The sequence below is a fragment of the Rhopalosiphum padi genome, chromosome 2, assembly GCF_020882245.1.
Source record: "Rhopalosiphum padi isolate XX-2018 chromosome 2, ASM2088224v1, whole genome shotgun sequence".
NCBI classification, from domain to species: Eukaryota; Metazoa; Arthropoda; class Insecta; order Hemiptera; family Aphididae; genus Rhopalosiphum; species Rhopalosiphum padi.
Window position 1 is genome coordinate 65,452,238 of NC_083598.1, and position 15,589 is coordinate 65,467,826.

Consider the following 15,589-nt stretch of genomic DNA (forward strand, 5'->3'; position numbering starts at 1 on the left):
ACTATGTGTGTATAAACACTATAAATATACCTAATGTTTAGACTCAATTAATATATACATAAAGTGTTCAATGAGTTTTGAAACGGTCATTAGACTAAGTGGAATTTATAAACGATAATAATATAATATGATATAATTATATAATGAGGTTATTAAAATATATATTTTCTATTATAAATGCACAGCAGCGATTTTATCTTTTATGCATACCTAAAGTAATTAAAAAATGTCCAAACTTATTGAACACCTAGTTACATAGTAGATACATTTAAGTAATTGTTTGATTATCCACTTGCCTTTCAACCTCAATAAGTGCGGGTAATTGGTGATATACTGCAATATTTTGATAATTTTGATAACTCGTTATAATAATATAATATGATGACATCAGAAACATTGGCAAAATTAGCTCACGATGATGAATTATCAATAGCCTTTCCAAAACGTCGTGTAATTTTTGCATTATATTATCACAAGCAATTTTAAATATTACATTATTACATTACCCAATAAAAAAAATTATCATATTATATAATAAAATATACCAGAAAATCTTAGCGGTGCAAACGCTGTAGGGATAGAGGAAACGCGCGAGATTCCTTTATAAAACATAATGAATACTTGAAAAAGTCCGTAAACTTATTTCGTATTAGTTAATCAAACCAATTATTGTCTTCGGTGTTGTCGATAAAAAGCACTTTATAACTTTACTATCGTTGGTTATATACAAATTCAATATATTACCTATTTCCAAGAGCATTTTTTATTTAAAACGAAATTTATTTAAATTTATCAATATAAGCAAATTCAATGTAGCTGTTTGTGAAAAAAACCTTTCCGTACGGCCCTCTATTCTCAAATCCGACTCGAGTCACACGTTTCGCGACGTCTGCTGCAGTTATAGCTCCACCTGCTGTTACTGGTCAAGCGGTGCGGGTCAACGCGTCCGCGTCGTAGACGTTGTCGACGGTCAGCGTGTAAGACGGTGTTCCGGTGGCGTCGTCAGATCGCGTCGGTCCAACCACTGTGGCGTTGGTGTTGAGCGGCAGCGGATTGTTGACGAACCCGTGACCGATGCCGTCGACGCGGAACACTGGGAACGGCACGGTCGCCGCGAACCGTTGGAACACCAAGGCGGTCAACGGCTGCTCGTCCGACGGTATACCGCTGAACGAACCGAATACGACGGCCACGGCGCCTTGGAATACGCCGGCAAGCTTCATGTGGTCGAGACTCCGTTCCAACGAGTACGGTCGGACGTGCCTGTCTTCCAAGAACACGATCTTACCGTCGCCCCTGAAGCCGAACGCCGTGCCCAGCGAGTTCTCGACCAGCGTCATGTTGCCGCCCGTCACGCTGGCCCGAAGCGACAGCCCGTCCGGGTGGCCAACGGCAATGACCGGCCGCAGCTCGTACCGTACCCGGTCCGATCGGCCGGTCACCAGGGCCACCAGCGCATCCACCGACCTGCCGTCCACCGTGCGGTCGGCGATCATTTCCAACATGGGGCCGTGCACCGTCCGCCACCCGTACACCGTGTGCAGGTACACGTGCAGCGCCGTCGCGTCGCTGTAGCCGACCAGCGTTTTCCGGGCGTCCCGGATCTTCTGCTTCCGGTCCGCCGGCAACGCTTCCAGGTACGGTATCAGCCGGGACGCGCCCTTGCCGCCGCGCGCGCACCACACCACCGTGCTGTCGTCCGTCAGCGCGTCCACCAGGTCGTCCGCACGGAACCGGTCGGTGTTCGCGTAGAACGGGTCGGCGCCGGCCCGGTATATCGAGTCGTCGACGTGCGCCGTCATGCCGGCGTCCCGCAAGAACCTCCTGAACGCCTCGAAGTCCGACGGTTTGCCCATGGACGACGGCGCGATCACGCGCGCACGCACGGTCGTCCCGTCGCCGTCACTGCCGACATTTCCTGATGGTGCAACGTTCATGTTACGTGTCTTGCACAGTGACATCTACAGCAATGAAATAATACGAAAAAAAATGTTGCGCTGATTTTATAATAATATTATATTCATAATTCAATCGCAAGTGGTGCTGCAAATATGCGTACAAGAATATAGTGTAACCACGATACTACCTACCTGTATAATATTTCACCAGCATCCAAGTTCAAGATCAATATGTTATATACGATATGTCGATATAGGTACCTCTAATGCACTATGTAATAGGTAGGTACAGTATTTGTTTGTACACGTCAAACGCCCAGAACAAAAAAAATTATATCTATATTAATCAGTCTGTAATTATTGCAATTGTGAACAATTGAGAAAATTAAATATGACCTTAACTATGCGTTAAACTATTGTCAATTTCAATATAATATCGTATTCATTTCAATAATTTAATCAATTTATTTTTTTTAATATTGTGCGACAGTTGGTTATGATAGTATTAACATTTATTATATATGAATGTGAGACAATTTTACACGTCACTTGCACCTTCGTGTCTTAATAATATTTTGTTTGTTAGTAATGTGATTGAAAAAAAAACCAAGATTTTAATTATTTGTTATACTTAATACCATAAAAATGTCCAATTAATATGTCAATACTTCAATCTACGATCAGCTCATTGCAACAAATACGTGATTAAAAAAACGACACAGCTAAATCTCAGTCGATGGGAACCACATGTTCAGACCCCAGTAAAATACAAATAATATGTTATATTCTTATATTAATATATATATACCCAGAAAATAAGTCACAAGTATATTATATTCAGAAAATATGATAAATGATAATTATGATATTATTGTGTAAATACTAAATTAACACGAGAAACGAATGAAGCGCAACTGTTCAATATTTATTACCATCGCAACCACACTGCTGCGGTACTTATAATCGACGTTTTAGTTATCGTTTTTTCGGTGAACCTCAATCACACTGCTGTCAGTATTATATAGTAAAGTTTTATCGAAGTTTTAGTTATCGTCTTTTCGGTATACCATAACCGTGTAATATACACCATAATCAAATATACACCATAATATACCCATACCGATTACAAATAAACCCATTATCATAACCCATAAGTCACTATTTTCCACCAAAAAAATAATGTAATGATAATCGCTTATCAGCGAGTCAAAGTACACGTATAAAGTTTTTTAGTCAGTAACACTATATAATATATTGTATGTACTATATAACTAATATAAAATAGTGTGTGTTTCTTAAGATAGGAATGTTGTTACTGTTATTACAATGCGAGGCCAGGCAAACCCAAAATAAAAAACAATTTATGTTTACAATAAATCAATTTATCAACAACTTATTACAATGTACTTAAGTATAATAATACATGTAATGTTACGATTTTTAAAAAGATAAATATACAGCAGAGAAATGTTAGTCAGTCACACCTCGCCTAATCTCATTCTATATAAATTCTATATGAGATCATCTTTCTTTCGTACTAGGTATATCTCATCACAAGAGATGAAATTAATTGCGAAGTCTGGGTCTGTCATTAGATCGATGCAATCATAACTATAATATGATGTACATATACCTATACTACCTAATTAATATATGTATAATGTATATAGGTATATATAGTATTATACAACGCTAGCGAATGTATACAAAACTCGAGTACCATAACATGAACTCATAATATAAGTAGTATATAATGTATAGTATATTAAATACCCAGAAATGTACAGACATATAGAAACAATATTTCAAACAAAACTCTGTGGCAACGACCGCGTGGACGTGGCATTATACATATTTATATGCGATAAAGGCTGCAATAGATAATTTATACAGAATATCCGTAGCAACAAAAAATATTGAGTGTCAATCGTCAGTGCACCGACAACTACGGCGGACGACGAATACTGCAGCTGGCGATGTGCCGGAATACTGCATAATATAATAATATTAATATGATGGTTACGCGTGCACCGAACTACTGCACGTCGCTGTGGGTGTACCGGACCACTGCGGCGGCGGGTGCGTCGGAACAAGATCGTCGGCGAGGCCGTGCACCCGCCTGTGAGCGAGCATGTTGCGGTTGTTGCCGTACCGCTTGCCGCACACGGTGCACCGTATACTCCGTCTGCGGACCCGCTTCGTGTCGGATCCATTGCCGACCGCGGTCGTTTCTGCAGTGTCGAGCTCGAGGACGTGCCGGCTCCGCACGTGATCGATGAGCGACCACACGTCACCCTTGTACGAGTGACACACACCGCACATGGCGGCCCGGGCCTCGGGATGCGCCACGCTTACGTGCTTGTAGTACGCCGACCGGTTAACGGACAGTCGGCCACACAGTTCGCACGTCAACGGCGGCAGGCCACTTGGGCCTGCGACGTGGTGGTGCTGGTCGTCGTCGTCGTCGTCGGATCGCTGATAGCCGCCGTCGCGGTGATGCGCGCTGTGGTCGGCGCACATGGCCGCAGCGAAAAACCGTCGGCCACAGCCGGGCACGTGACACGACAGGTCCGGGTCGGCACCGTGCTGGTCTCGGGCGTGCCGCCACAGTTCCGTCTTGCCGCCGGCGCAATGGGCGTAGCACGTTTCGCACACTTCGCCCAGGTCTGCGCCGGCCGTTTGTCCGCCGGCGTCGGACCAGGACGCCATAAAGTGATCGGCCACCGGCATGGGACGTGAGTACAGCATGTCCATCTGCGGCCGTCAACGAAAATCATAACAATATATTACAATATGTTACATTTTTTATTTTTTATTTTATGTATCAAATTTATTTATATATTTTTTCTGTAAGTTTGTAATAGATTTTTTCAATACTGCGTACGATATTCTATTGTTACATGTCTGTATATACTAGTAACTAGTTGATCCTGTATTGGCTGTATTCCTTTACGGTGTTCTGCTTGACAAATTAAATAATGCCGCAGTGGATTATTTATCCTATCTTAAACTCCGCTATAATATAATATAAACATATGTTATAATGTAATATATGTTTACATTTAACGGAGTTTAAGATGCACATATTTTTAATACAGTAGGTTATTTTGGTTATTTTTAAGGACATTTTGACTAAACGTGAAATACAAGTCTTAACATGTATCCAATTATAATACCTATTTTATTTTATTTTACCATCGAGTGGGACCATCTGAGTCCCTCTTTTTTAATTTAAAAAATTGGTTTCAAGTTTCATCGGTGCATATCCTCGGGTATAGGATTACCTATGTATCAATTTCAGAACTATTAAATTGTATTTATCTATAGGAAATATGATTATCTGAATGGGTGAATGGCCTTATTTTATTAGAGAAAAATGTAAAATATCAGCGTGCGACAGTGCGTGTCATTTCAAAATACAGTTTATATGATATGTATAGTAATTTACTACTAAATATAAAGAGACATTTTGCCTGGCATTTTCAAAATACTACATAATATATTTTATTATTATATAAGTATTAGTGTATTACCAAACTAAAATACTAGTGTTTATAATATACCTACAGACACAGAGAAACTTTATTTAATGTATAATTGTATATAGTGAACTTGAGAATGTTCAAATTATCGCATTATAAAGTATAAATTTATAACATTATTTTTATTTTGTATCAAAGCATGTACAATATTTGCACATAAACGTATGTCGTACTCGTATTAAAAATTAAAATATAATAAACATACCTAATACTGTATATTATTATAAAATTTTAATTATTTAATATTGTAGAGTATAATTACTATATCTGAATAGTTCATTTCTATTTTCTATCACGACGATATTCTCAAGTTTAAGAACGTGTTGCAAATTGAATAATTTAAATTACAAATCAAAATTGAAGAATACAAAAAAAAATTAAACGTGCACGCAAGATAATTGTTTTATAAGTTGTTTTAAATGTGTATAAGTATTGCCAACAAGATGATGACGTTGTGCATAACAACGAATATTTAATAATGTTATGCAAGTACGTTTATGATATATAGCCAGTGTTTATATATTATCTATTCATAAAAAAAAAAATAATAATTTTAGCATTAAACTAAAATTGTAAACTTATAAAATATAGATTTACTATTTACATTCAATAATATCTGTTGGCAGTTTCTTCAAACTTGCAGAATCTTTAGAAACTAGACTAACGGTAAGAATGATAGTTTTATTGTATTTTCGATAATTTTATTTATTTATCTATTAAAACAGTGAAAACAGAGGTCCTAGTAGAGAGGGACGAGTAAGGGTCGGCTGTAGTGTAGTTAACGGTTGTGCGATATTCAACGGCGTCGCAGGAAAAGGCAATAGCTGTAGCAAATTGTACGGGCCTTTAATATGATTGTGTTGCGTGAAAGTCGAGGTGAAAGGCTCTAGGATACGGACTGCAAATTCAGCTGCAGGATCGTGACCAAAGTGGCTCGGGTGAGTTGGAAGCGGCGCAGGACCATCATAATCATGCCCACAACGAAAGTTCGCCACGACCTAGCTAACGATAACAATGCAATTATATTAGCTAGTAAAACATAGGTAATGACGGCGTGTAGAGAGTTAATATTTTTTTGTTATAACTGTTTAAATCCGCTGGTTATAGGTGGTTACCTGTAATGCTGGAACAGCTGCCAATAAAAACACTGATACGCCGACAATAAAGTTCATTTTTACGAATAATTTACGTCACTATAACTGTCTGTGAACAGAAGTTTATGTTTGATTTATGCCAACAACTGATAAATATATAATGTACAATATAAGATGTGATGCTATTATGCTAGATACGTTGATGAATGATGAGCGATGTAGGACGTGATATTTTAGGTATGTTATGTTATATTACCGTTAGGCTTTTATACCGACAGTTCTGCATTGGAACAGTTGGTAGGTATTGTATTATTATTATTATTGTCCAGAGCTCAGATATGGATAATACAAAGCCACGAAGGTAATATTTGTGTTGTTAATAATATTATCCTCAAAACTATATCTATATTTGCGACCTTGCACGATTTGCTGTAGATAAAAAATGTGTGGTATATGGTACACGTCCCACGCGTGCTAATAATTATTTTACATTTTTTAACGATTAAAATAATTATCCAGATCGAAGCGCCAGTTGTTTTGCCATTAGTTATTTAAGAGCTAATAAACTATAAAGTAAATATAGTCATATAGAATATAGGTAATACTAACCAAGTAAACATCAGACAAATTAAACTCAATCATTATTTTTATGCAGTATGCATTCACGTAGCCACGTAGGTAACTTATATAATAATAATATCAATATGGATTCAACTGATTCAAGAACTTAAGTCGAATTTAATAAACATTGGTGTATTGAAATCGAACGATGTAATAATATAGTAATAATATGAAAGTTGAATTTATAATAGTGTACATACTACATACATACTACATAGGTACAATCTTATTTTTTTAACAATAATTGAAAATGTTTGAAGGTTTTTTACTGGGTATTGTATTATAAAAGCTGGAAAAGTTAACTAATGTTTTCAACTGCAAGTTAAAATATTCAATTACTATAGAAGTTTAAATTAAAAGTTAATTTTCTTTTTCTTTTTTAAGTAGTAAAAGTTTTAAAAAGTGCCTTTTTGATAAATATGTAATTAAACATATTTAATCAATATGTATATATTATTACCATAACGTTTTATAAATAATAAATTTAAACGAAAAATAATTAATAATAATGAAATGTATTACTATACAAATGTCCACATACAGATAGTTCAGATTCAGGAATCAATTAACATGTCAGGATGGCCGAGCGGTCTAAGGCGCCAGACTCAAGGTTAACCTTGGCCTATACTGTAGGCTTGATTTGAGCGTTCTGGTCCTCATCTGAGGGCGTGGGTTCGAATCCCACTTCTGACAAATTTTTTGCATTTTTTAAGAATCACATATTATTATCATAAATATTAGTAATATTATATATTTTTAATTTATATGTACTTGAATATATACTACATAAAATTATGCAAATATCTAAGTACTTTAAAAATATATACTGTTATGAAAAAAAGTAACAAATAAATTATAGCGATAAAAAAAATTATTATCAACAATACAGTTAACACTAATGATGCTGATGCCAATATCCAAACATAGACAAATTTTGTAACCACTCTGTAGTTGCAGACAGTACAGTAAGTGTAATAGAGAAAAAATGTAACCAACGGAAACATTAATATGGTTGTTCAAAACCCCAGCGCAACAAAATAAAGAGTAGCCGGGAAGAGAAGTAATGGCACTGTAGAATCTAAAGGAATGTGTCTTGCTCCACCCTGCCAAGGAATTCTAAATCAATCTTGAAAATTTGCCACCATTATAGTCCATAACATTTATTTCTATGCCACTACTCACTAGAAGGTAGATATTTTAACAAACTGAAACAATAATTATTGTTTATACTTGCTACTTACATATACTTAATACTCATTAATAGTTTAGTAAAATTATTGTAATTTGTCACATATAGCATATACATAAGATATAGCATTTATATATACTGGTATACTAAGCATATATTTAACGTATGTCGTATACTTGCATTTTTTGCTAATATAAATACATACCGATATAAAAATAATAACAATTTTAAATAATTAATATTTATATTATTAAATATTTTTATTGATATTTATGTACCTATCAATTATCCGGGATATTAATATACGTTATGTATATGTTACGGCTAAAGTCCGAATTAAGCTAATGTGCACATTATCCGGATAATGTACCTACATATTATCCAATTTTGGACTTTAGCCGTGAATAAAAACTATTAGGAAATGGATTATGTATACATTACCCGGCTAAAGTAACTTTAGCCATCGTATTATGGCTAATGTAAAATATTATTAATAAGTTCATAATATATATTTTATTTCAATAAAATTGATTAATATAAGTTAACAATTAAATATTAAACTACATTTGATGCAATATTAACTTTATTTCTATTTATTAGATAACATTATTTTCATTATTTATTTAAACATGGTAAACTTTGATGACATTTAGAATTGCATAAAATGCCAGATGCTTTGCATTTACATTTATTTGTTTTGCAATTTGATTTACATGCACTATGCACAACGTTGATAACCCTAACCACCTAACAATGACATAATTTTTGCGATTTCTCTTAAAGATTTTTTTGTATTTGACACCTCGTCAACTGTAATTAATGGCTCAGGACAAACATCAAATTGAGACCTAGTGTAATGTTGTTCTATCGTTCCATCTTTATTACCTAGTTCATAATATTCTCCGTCTTTTATTGATATTACTGCAAACAAAATATTTTGCGGATCTCCTCTACCTCTATTCACGTCTGGACTCGAACCGTATCACCGATGCTGGCAGGTGGAAACTTATTAATTGATCTAAACTTCATTTTTTCAGCTTGATGTTTTAATGCTTTTATACTAAGGTCTCTTTGGGACTTAACCATACTCTGAAAAGTTGGTTTAGTAACCAGACCTTTTTTTTTTACATTTTTGCTTCATTTGGCAAGGTTCACAATACTTTAAATACATTAATATAATTTCTTGTGTGATATTTTTATATTTTTTCTTTGTCTCGCCAATCATTCTGTGTTTCCCCCGTGCCCTATATTACAATGGATTTCATGAAGAATATCGTACAAACTTTCGTTTTGAACATAGTAATAGATTGTTGAATCACCACCGTCTATAGGATAAATCAATTTGTCTTCTCCGTCAATAGTTATTACATCATATCTTTTTAAACGTCGGTAATCTGTGCTTGTTTTTTTTTTTTTTTGATTTCGCGTTTTTAATTTCTAATATTATTTCAGAATAGTTTTTTTGTGATAAATAAATCGAATTCTGTTTTTTTTCCGCAGTTAACTTATTAAAACACACGTAAAAATCGTCTTATGAACTCATTTTATTCACGTTTTACTCCGAACACAACAAAATTTAAATTTATGTTATAGGTACTCATATAGGTAACATCAAGCGATTACGATAAAATTTAATGATCGCAAGATAAATGGTAGTATCTACTATCTATATAGTTCCATATTATCTTTGTATGGTTTTCTCATCGTAAAAATAGCACCATAAGTAATTTCATGTTTTACAATTAGTTAAATAATAAATTGAAAATATAATTATATAATAATATATTTTTTTGTACATTTTTTCTACCCAGTTACTTCATCCATCAATCAATGGATAATATACAAAATAGCCGGTTAATGTACGAAACTATGATTCTAAATGTTAAGTGTTTACTTTATCGAACTATTGTGGATTATGTGCACATTATCCGGATAATGTGCACTTTAACCATGTTTCGGACTTTAGCCGTAACATATACATAATACATGTATAAGTTACATGTAACTATATTACGTAAAGTACCTACTAAGGTTGATACAAAAACATATTATTGAAAAAACTCGTTTAGTCACAATATTAACAGTACAAGAGTAGAATAATTATTGAAATATGACAGTTTATTCAAAGGAATTCAATGTGCACCAATGCACCATCATAACTTCTGAGTCTGTGTGTGCCTTAGGATGGATATCGTATTTTGACTGTTCCATTTTACATTTTATAATAAAAAATTCAAATTATTTAACCCTTATCGCTCACATACAAAATTGTATGAAAATGTATGTAAGTACTCAGTACCCTTGTCCCTAAGCGTTTAGTGATCTGTAGACTATAAATAAATATGAAATCAATATATGTATTGATATATATAGGAAAATATATTGGGGAAATCCCCAAAATACTGAAAAAATGTTAATAGCAGTGACATGTTTTAGGTAATTTACTTATACTATTTTTATTGATTTAGGTATTCAAATTGACAATTTAATTATATATTATTATTAATTTCTAAATTAAACGTGTATTGAGTATGTGCATCACTATTTTATAACGCATATTTAAATCCCAGCTTTACATTAATCACTACTGTATTATACATTCAACATTTATATTCTAAAACCAAATATTTTAAAACATTTTAATTTTAAATATATATTCCTCATAATATTATGAATATATATGATTATATTTGAATATTATTAAATATTATTCAATTTTATTGTGGTGCTTGGTGCTATTATCGCGTTATCTCTTAGTCTTCACGGTGTTATCATTCTGGTCGTTATTTATTATTAGTTTTTAGTTGATAACAAAATTGTTGTTTGTTTATGTTTACTTTTTTCAGTCTTGAAAGTTGATGAAACTGCAAAAACATAAAATTGAGTACAAAATTGTAAAGTGCAAACTTCTAATTGCAAATTTCAATTGTTTGATGTGTTTAATAATTCCATGTTACGGTTGATTGATAGAAGACTTCAAAAATATCGGTCGTTTAGTTAATGACTGTGATTTCTCGGTTCTAATATGGATGATTAGGATAAACATTATGCCAAACAAAAATTATTAAAACTTGATTTTCATTGTTATTGTCATCATGGTGAACATTGATTATGAAAACATTAAAAAGTAAGTTGATAGAAAAAATAACCTTAGTAGTTATTAGTTCATCTTTTGACTGCAAAGTGCTAAATATAATCACATTTTCGGATTTTCCTATGTTATGTCCTAATATTGATTTTATAATAGTACAAGTATTGTCAAATATTGTTGACTTGTTAGGTACATAATAATTGAGTTAAAATATTTGGGTTCAATTAACATAAGCATTATTTATTATTTTATTACATTAGCAATCATTTACATTTTAATTTTTTTTTTAGTTTGATTAAAATTATAGTTTTAAAGTATACTGAATTTAAATGAATTCTGTCTAATAAACGAATTAAATGTATTATTAGAATTTAAGTGTACATTATTACCTATTTAAATGTTTAAAGTTTCAACTTTTTAACTTAAATACTTGATATTTATGAACTAGTTTCTGTCAAATTGTGTTTACTTACAATTAGTTGCTATTTGTATATTTTAACATGTAAAGCAGAATTTTACTATTATCATTAGTTAAATTTTCTTTTTTTTAGTTCCTTAGATGTCTTTAAAAGGTTACTTTTAATATAAAAGTATTATTAACCTTAGTGTCTCAGTTAAACCACTCAGTTTAACCTTCTTACTAATACAAATCCCTTCCTATATGGGATAGTATGACATATGGTTCCCTTTTCTCTTCCTACTTCCTCGACAGGTTATAATTTAAATGAGTCGCTGCAATATATTTCTATTGACAATTAAGATTCCTTTTTGATTTTGTAAGTGTTTATGTATTTTAAAGCTTTACTGCATCTTATTAGTTAAATGTTATTAGATATTTTTTATTGTTATTATGTTCACATAATTATTGTTTTAAATATGGTTATTTTAATGTAATTTAAATATAACAATTGTAAATTAGGATAAGGCTAAGCTTGCATTATATCATTGAAATAAAAATAAATGAAGTGTAAAATCTTATGTTTTAACTATTATGTTTTACTATAATAACATTTTATTTTAAATACAAATCAGGTGCATAATTTTAGTTTTAATTATTGACGCTAAAGTGTTTTAAGGCCATTTTAAAATCATTACCATGTCACAATAAACTAACTACTTATTTCATATTTCTCTTGTAACAATTATTGCTTTTTAACAATGTTGTAAGTAATTATATATAATTTAACTATTTTAACATTGAAATTTTTTATTGTAATTTGTCTTGGAGTTAACAAATAGTTGATTGAAAGTTTATGTTTATTTAATTCAGTAATATTATACAATAAAATAAATAATAATTTGTGTAATGTAGGTACATTATTGAGTTTAAAATTTTAATCAACATTTATTAAATTATAGGATCTTAGTTAAGTGATTAAAATAAATTAGCCAGCAATAAAATAATTATAATTGTATACAAATTTACATTATTATTTTAATGTTTTCTAGGTATCCTACTGTGGAATGTGCTCTTTGTGGATTTTTGTTTCGCAATAAAACCAGTCTAAAAAACCATCTTGATTCTATGCACAATGGAAATAAAACTGTACCAGGTTTTATAGCAAAAAGGCCTAGAAAAAGCACTGATTTACAATGCATGGAAAAAGGATGCAAATGTAAATTTTACAATAAACAGCTCTTTATTAGTCATTTAAAATTTGATCATTGTATTGATTTTGACATACGCAGTTTAAAATTCACTTCAGAAGATGGTAATACATTATATTATAAATATCAACTTATAATCTATTATTATGAATTGGGATTTATTTATCTAACAATTAAAACATTTTCAGAATTTCTAACATGGAAAGAAGACTTTGAACAAGAAAATAATAGTCGCTACGTCCGTGTTACTGGTTGCAAGACACTTCAGGATGGTAAAAAACTTTCTTATTACTACTGTAATCGGTCTACATATTTCACTAGTAAGTCTAAAGGAGTGCGAAAGCGAAGTACTCCTATTAAAGTAAAAGGGTTATGTACAGCATCAATTAAAGAAGTCCAAAACAAAGATGGCTCTGTTGAAATATTATTGTGTGCTACACATTATGGTCATGACATATCAACTGAACACTTGAGAATGACTAAACGAGAACGAGAAGAAATTACTGAGTTAATTCAACGGGGTGATCATCCAGACTTTGTCATAAATGCGGCTCGCGCCAAGGCATCAGATACGTTGGGACGTGTTCATATGCTAAATAGAAAAGATATTAAGAATATTGAACGTAAACTGGGAATTAGGCATCCAGAATTTATTAAACATAGGACAATCAATGATCTCAGTACAGATAGATGGATTTTAAAATTACAACGTACTCCTGATAATCCTATATTGTTTTATAAACCTTATAATGTAGCATGTGAAAACTTTGAACCTAATGATGTTATGTTAATATTTATGACTCGAAATCAACACAATTGGATAAATAAATTTGGAACGGACGGAATATTCATGGTGACTGAAATGAGTATGGTCCGTGCTCAATTATATTTGACTGTGCTATATGTGTGTGATGAATTTAATGTGATGTTACCAGTATGTTTCATGATGTGTAATGATAGTAAAATTTATCAATCATTTTTTTTAAATATAATTTTCAATAAAATGGGCTGTATTTATGCTAAAGCATTAATCACTGATGACAACTATGACTTATATGAAAGTTGGTGTTCAATTATGTCACCAGTTAGGCATGTTATTAACCAAAGATATATTGATAATCAAATAATAGAAAAGCTTCAAACTGAAATCGAAAATCAAGATTTACAACATGAAATTTATGATAAAATATGCTCATTTTTTAATGCACCTGATGAAAGTATTAAACAAGAAATTATAAATTATACTAATAATAACCTTAAGATGAACAATGAAACTAAAGTATTTGGAACTTTTTTTGATCAGATGTTTGCTAGCAGAGCAGATATGTGGGCTTTCTGTTATTTAAAAGAATCTCTTAACTTAAAACAAATGATTAACATTAACACTGTTTATAACCAAATGATAGTACTATGTGAAAATAAAAAACATTTTACTCCGAACTTGTCAAAAAATATGCACATTTTCTTTACAGCTCTCTTAGAAATTCAGAAAAATAGAAAAACTAAAATTGAAGAAATTAATATTAAAATTTCCAACAATCACAAAAATGCAATGTGTTATCCATCTAAACTTATTTTCCCCCTCTCTAATAATAAATGGCGGGTTACACTAGAAGATGGTACAAATGATGGCTATGTGACAGTTACTAGAAAGTTTTGTAAAATAATAGATTGCACAGTCAAGTGTGAAGCATGTTATAATATTTGTGCCCATATTTATGAATGTTCGTGCAGACGAGGAGAAATTACTATATGTGAACATGTACATATGTTAGGCATCTTTAACAAAAAGTCACTAATTGATATTGACGAACAATTAAAAGAAGAAAAACTAGATGTTGAAGACATAAAAACAAATATTTTATTAAAATTAAAACGAATTCTTGGCAATATAGACTTTGTCAATGATGAAGAAATACTTAGAAGAATCAGTGTAACATTAAGTAGAGTAGAAAACAGTGTTGTTAAAGCAAAAAACACTGACGATTGGTATGATGATTAATTTCTAGAACATTTCTCAATATTTTTAAGCTTTGTCATTGATTTTATAAAATTATCTATAGTATAATAGTGATAATACAACTTATTTTCATTGTTTGTTTTAAGCTATTTTTAAATATTTATGTGTTTCCTATTTCCTTTGTAATTTATATCTTTAAATGTCTAATTATCATTTATTGTTGTAACATAAACCTAGGATTTTAATTTCTATTTATAATACCATTTTTTATTAATAAATTATGCATAACTAAACTAAATATTATGTATTAAAGTAATCTCATTATTATGTAATTTATTTTATAGGAAAATGATTTAGATAAATAAAATATAAACCAAAGACTTGTAGTATTATGACATATGAATATAATTGCTTTTTTTAAATTAAGATTCTTTAAAAATGTTGTTCGATAATATAACCTGTTAAACTGAAAAAATAAATGATATAAAAACTTTTTTTTTAACTATAAAATGCAGTCTTATCTATTAAGTCTATTCTAATCAAAATCTATTAAATATTTACATTCAACTCCATACAAAATACTGGT

The 15,589-nt window shown here is 31.7% G+C and overlaps 3 protein-coding genes and 1 non-coding gene across 6 annotated transcripts; 2 read left to right on the plus strand and 2 right to left on the minus strand.

Moving 5' to 3' along the window:
* Positions 1 to 740: 740 nt before the first annotated feature.
* LOC132922097 (putative carboxypeptidase RC0549) lies at positions 741 to 2,849 on the minus strand. 3 transcript variants are annotated; one of them, XM_060985433.1, is made up of 3 exons: positions 2,831 to 2,849; positions 2,091 to 2,169; positions 741 to 1,961 (listed from the first exon to the last, which is right to left on the minus strand). In XM_060985433.1, exon 3 carries the CDS (start codon positions 1,959 to 1,961, stop codon positions 924 to 926), a length of 1,038 nt encoding a protein of 345 aa, XP_060841416.1. In that variant the 5' UTR covers positions 2,091 to 2,169; positions 2,831 to 2,849; the 3' UTR covers positions 741 to 923. The 3 variants fall into 3 exon arrangements, with proteins under 3 accessions (XP_060841416.1, XP_060841415.1, XP_060841414.1); XM_060985432.1 differs by having other exon boundaries at positions 2,707 to 2,837; XM_060985431.1 differs by lacking the exon at positions 2,831 to 2,849 and adding an exon at positions 2,537 to 2,817.
* Positions 2,850 to 3,766: 917 nt separating this feature from the next.
* On the minus strand, positions 3,767 to 4,646 carry LOC132919037 (replication initiator 1-like). The gene has a single exon (XM_060980390.1). It carries the CDS (start codon positions 4,644 to 4,646, stop codon positions 3,918 to 3,920), a length of 729 nt encoding a protein of 242 aa, XP_060836373.1. The 3' UTR covers positions 3,767 to 3,917.
* A 3,081-nt stretch (positions 4,647 to 7,727) lies between these two features.
* On the plus strand, positions 7,728 to 7,848 carry Trnal-caa (transfer RNA leucine (anticodon CAA)). The gene is made up of 2 exons: positions 7,728 to 7,765; positions 7,803 to 7,848. It is a non-coding gene; the product is annotated as a tRNA-Leu (tRNA).
* Positions 7,849 to 11,184: 3,336 nt separating this feature from the next.
* LOC132922228 (uncharacterized) lies at positions 11,185 to 15,425 on the plus strand. The gene is made up of 3 exons (XM_060985633.1): positions 11,185 to 11,471; positions 12,885 to 13,147; positions 13,232 to 15,425. The coding sequence occupies exons 1-3, from the start codon at positions 11,440 to 11,442 to the stop codon at positions 15,043 to 15,045; spliced, it is 2,109 nt and encodes a 702-aa protein (XP_060841616.1). The 5' UTR covers positions 11,185 to 11,439; the 3' UTR covers positions 15,046 to 15,425.
* Positions 15,426 to 15,589: the final 164 nt, after the last annotated feature.

Excerpts from the sequence above, each read along its gene's own strand:
- LOC132922097 (XM_060985433.1), bottom strand. The coding sequence starts at position 1,961 with ATGTCACTGTGCAAGACACGTAACATGAACGTTGCACCATCAGGAAAT.
- LOC132919037 (XM_060980390.1), bottom strand. The coding sequence starts at position 4,646 with ATGCTGTACTCACGTCCCATGCCGGTGGCCGATCACTTTATGGCGTCC.
- LOC132922228 (XM_060985633.1), top strand. The coding sequence starts at position 11,440 with ATGGTGAACATTGATTATGAAAACATTAAAAA. Across the intron at positions 11,472-12,884 it reads GATTATGAAAACATTAAAAA|GTATCCTACTGTGGAATGTG; the intron begins GTAAGTTGATAG and ends AATGTTTTCTAG. Across the intron at positions 13,148-13,231 it reads AAAATTCACTTCAGAAGATG|AATTTCTAACATGGAAAGAA; the intron begins GTAATACATTAT and ends AAACATTTTCAG.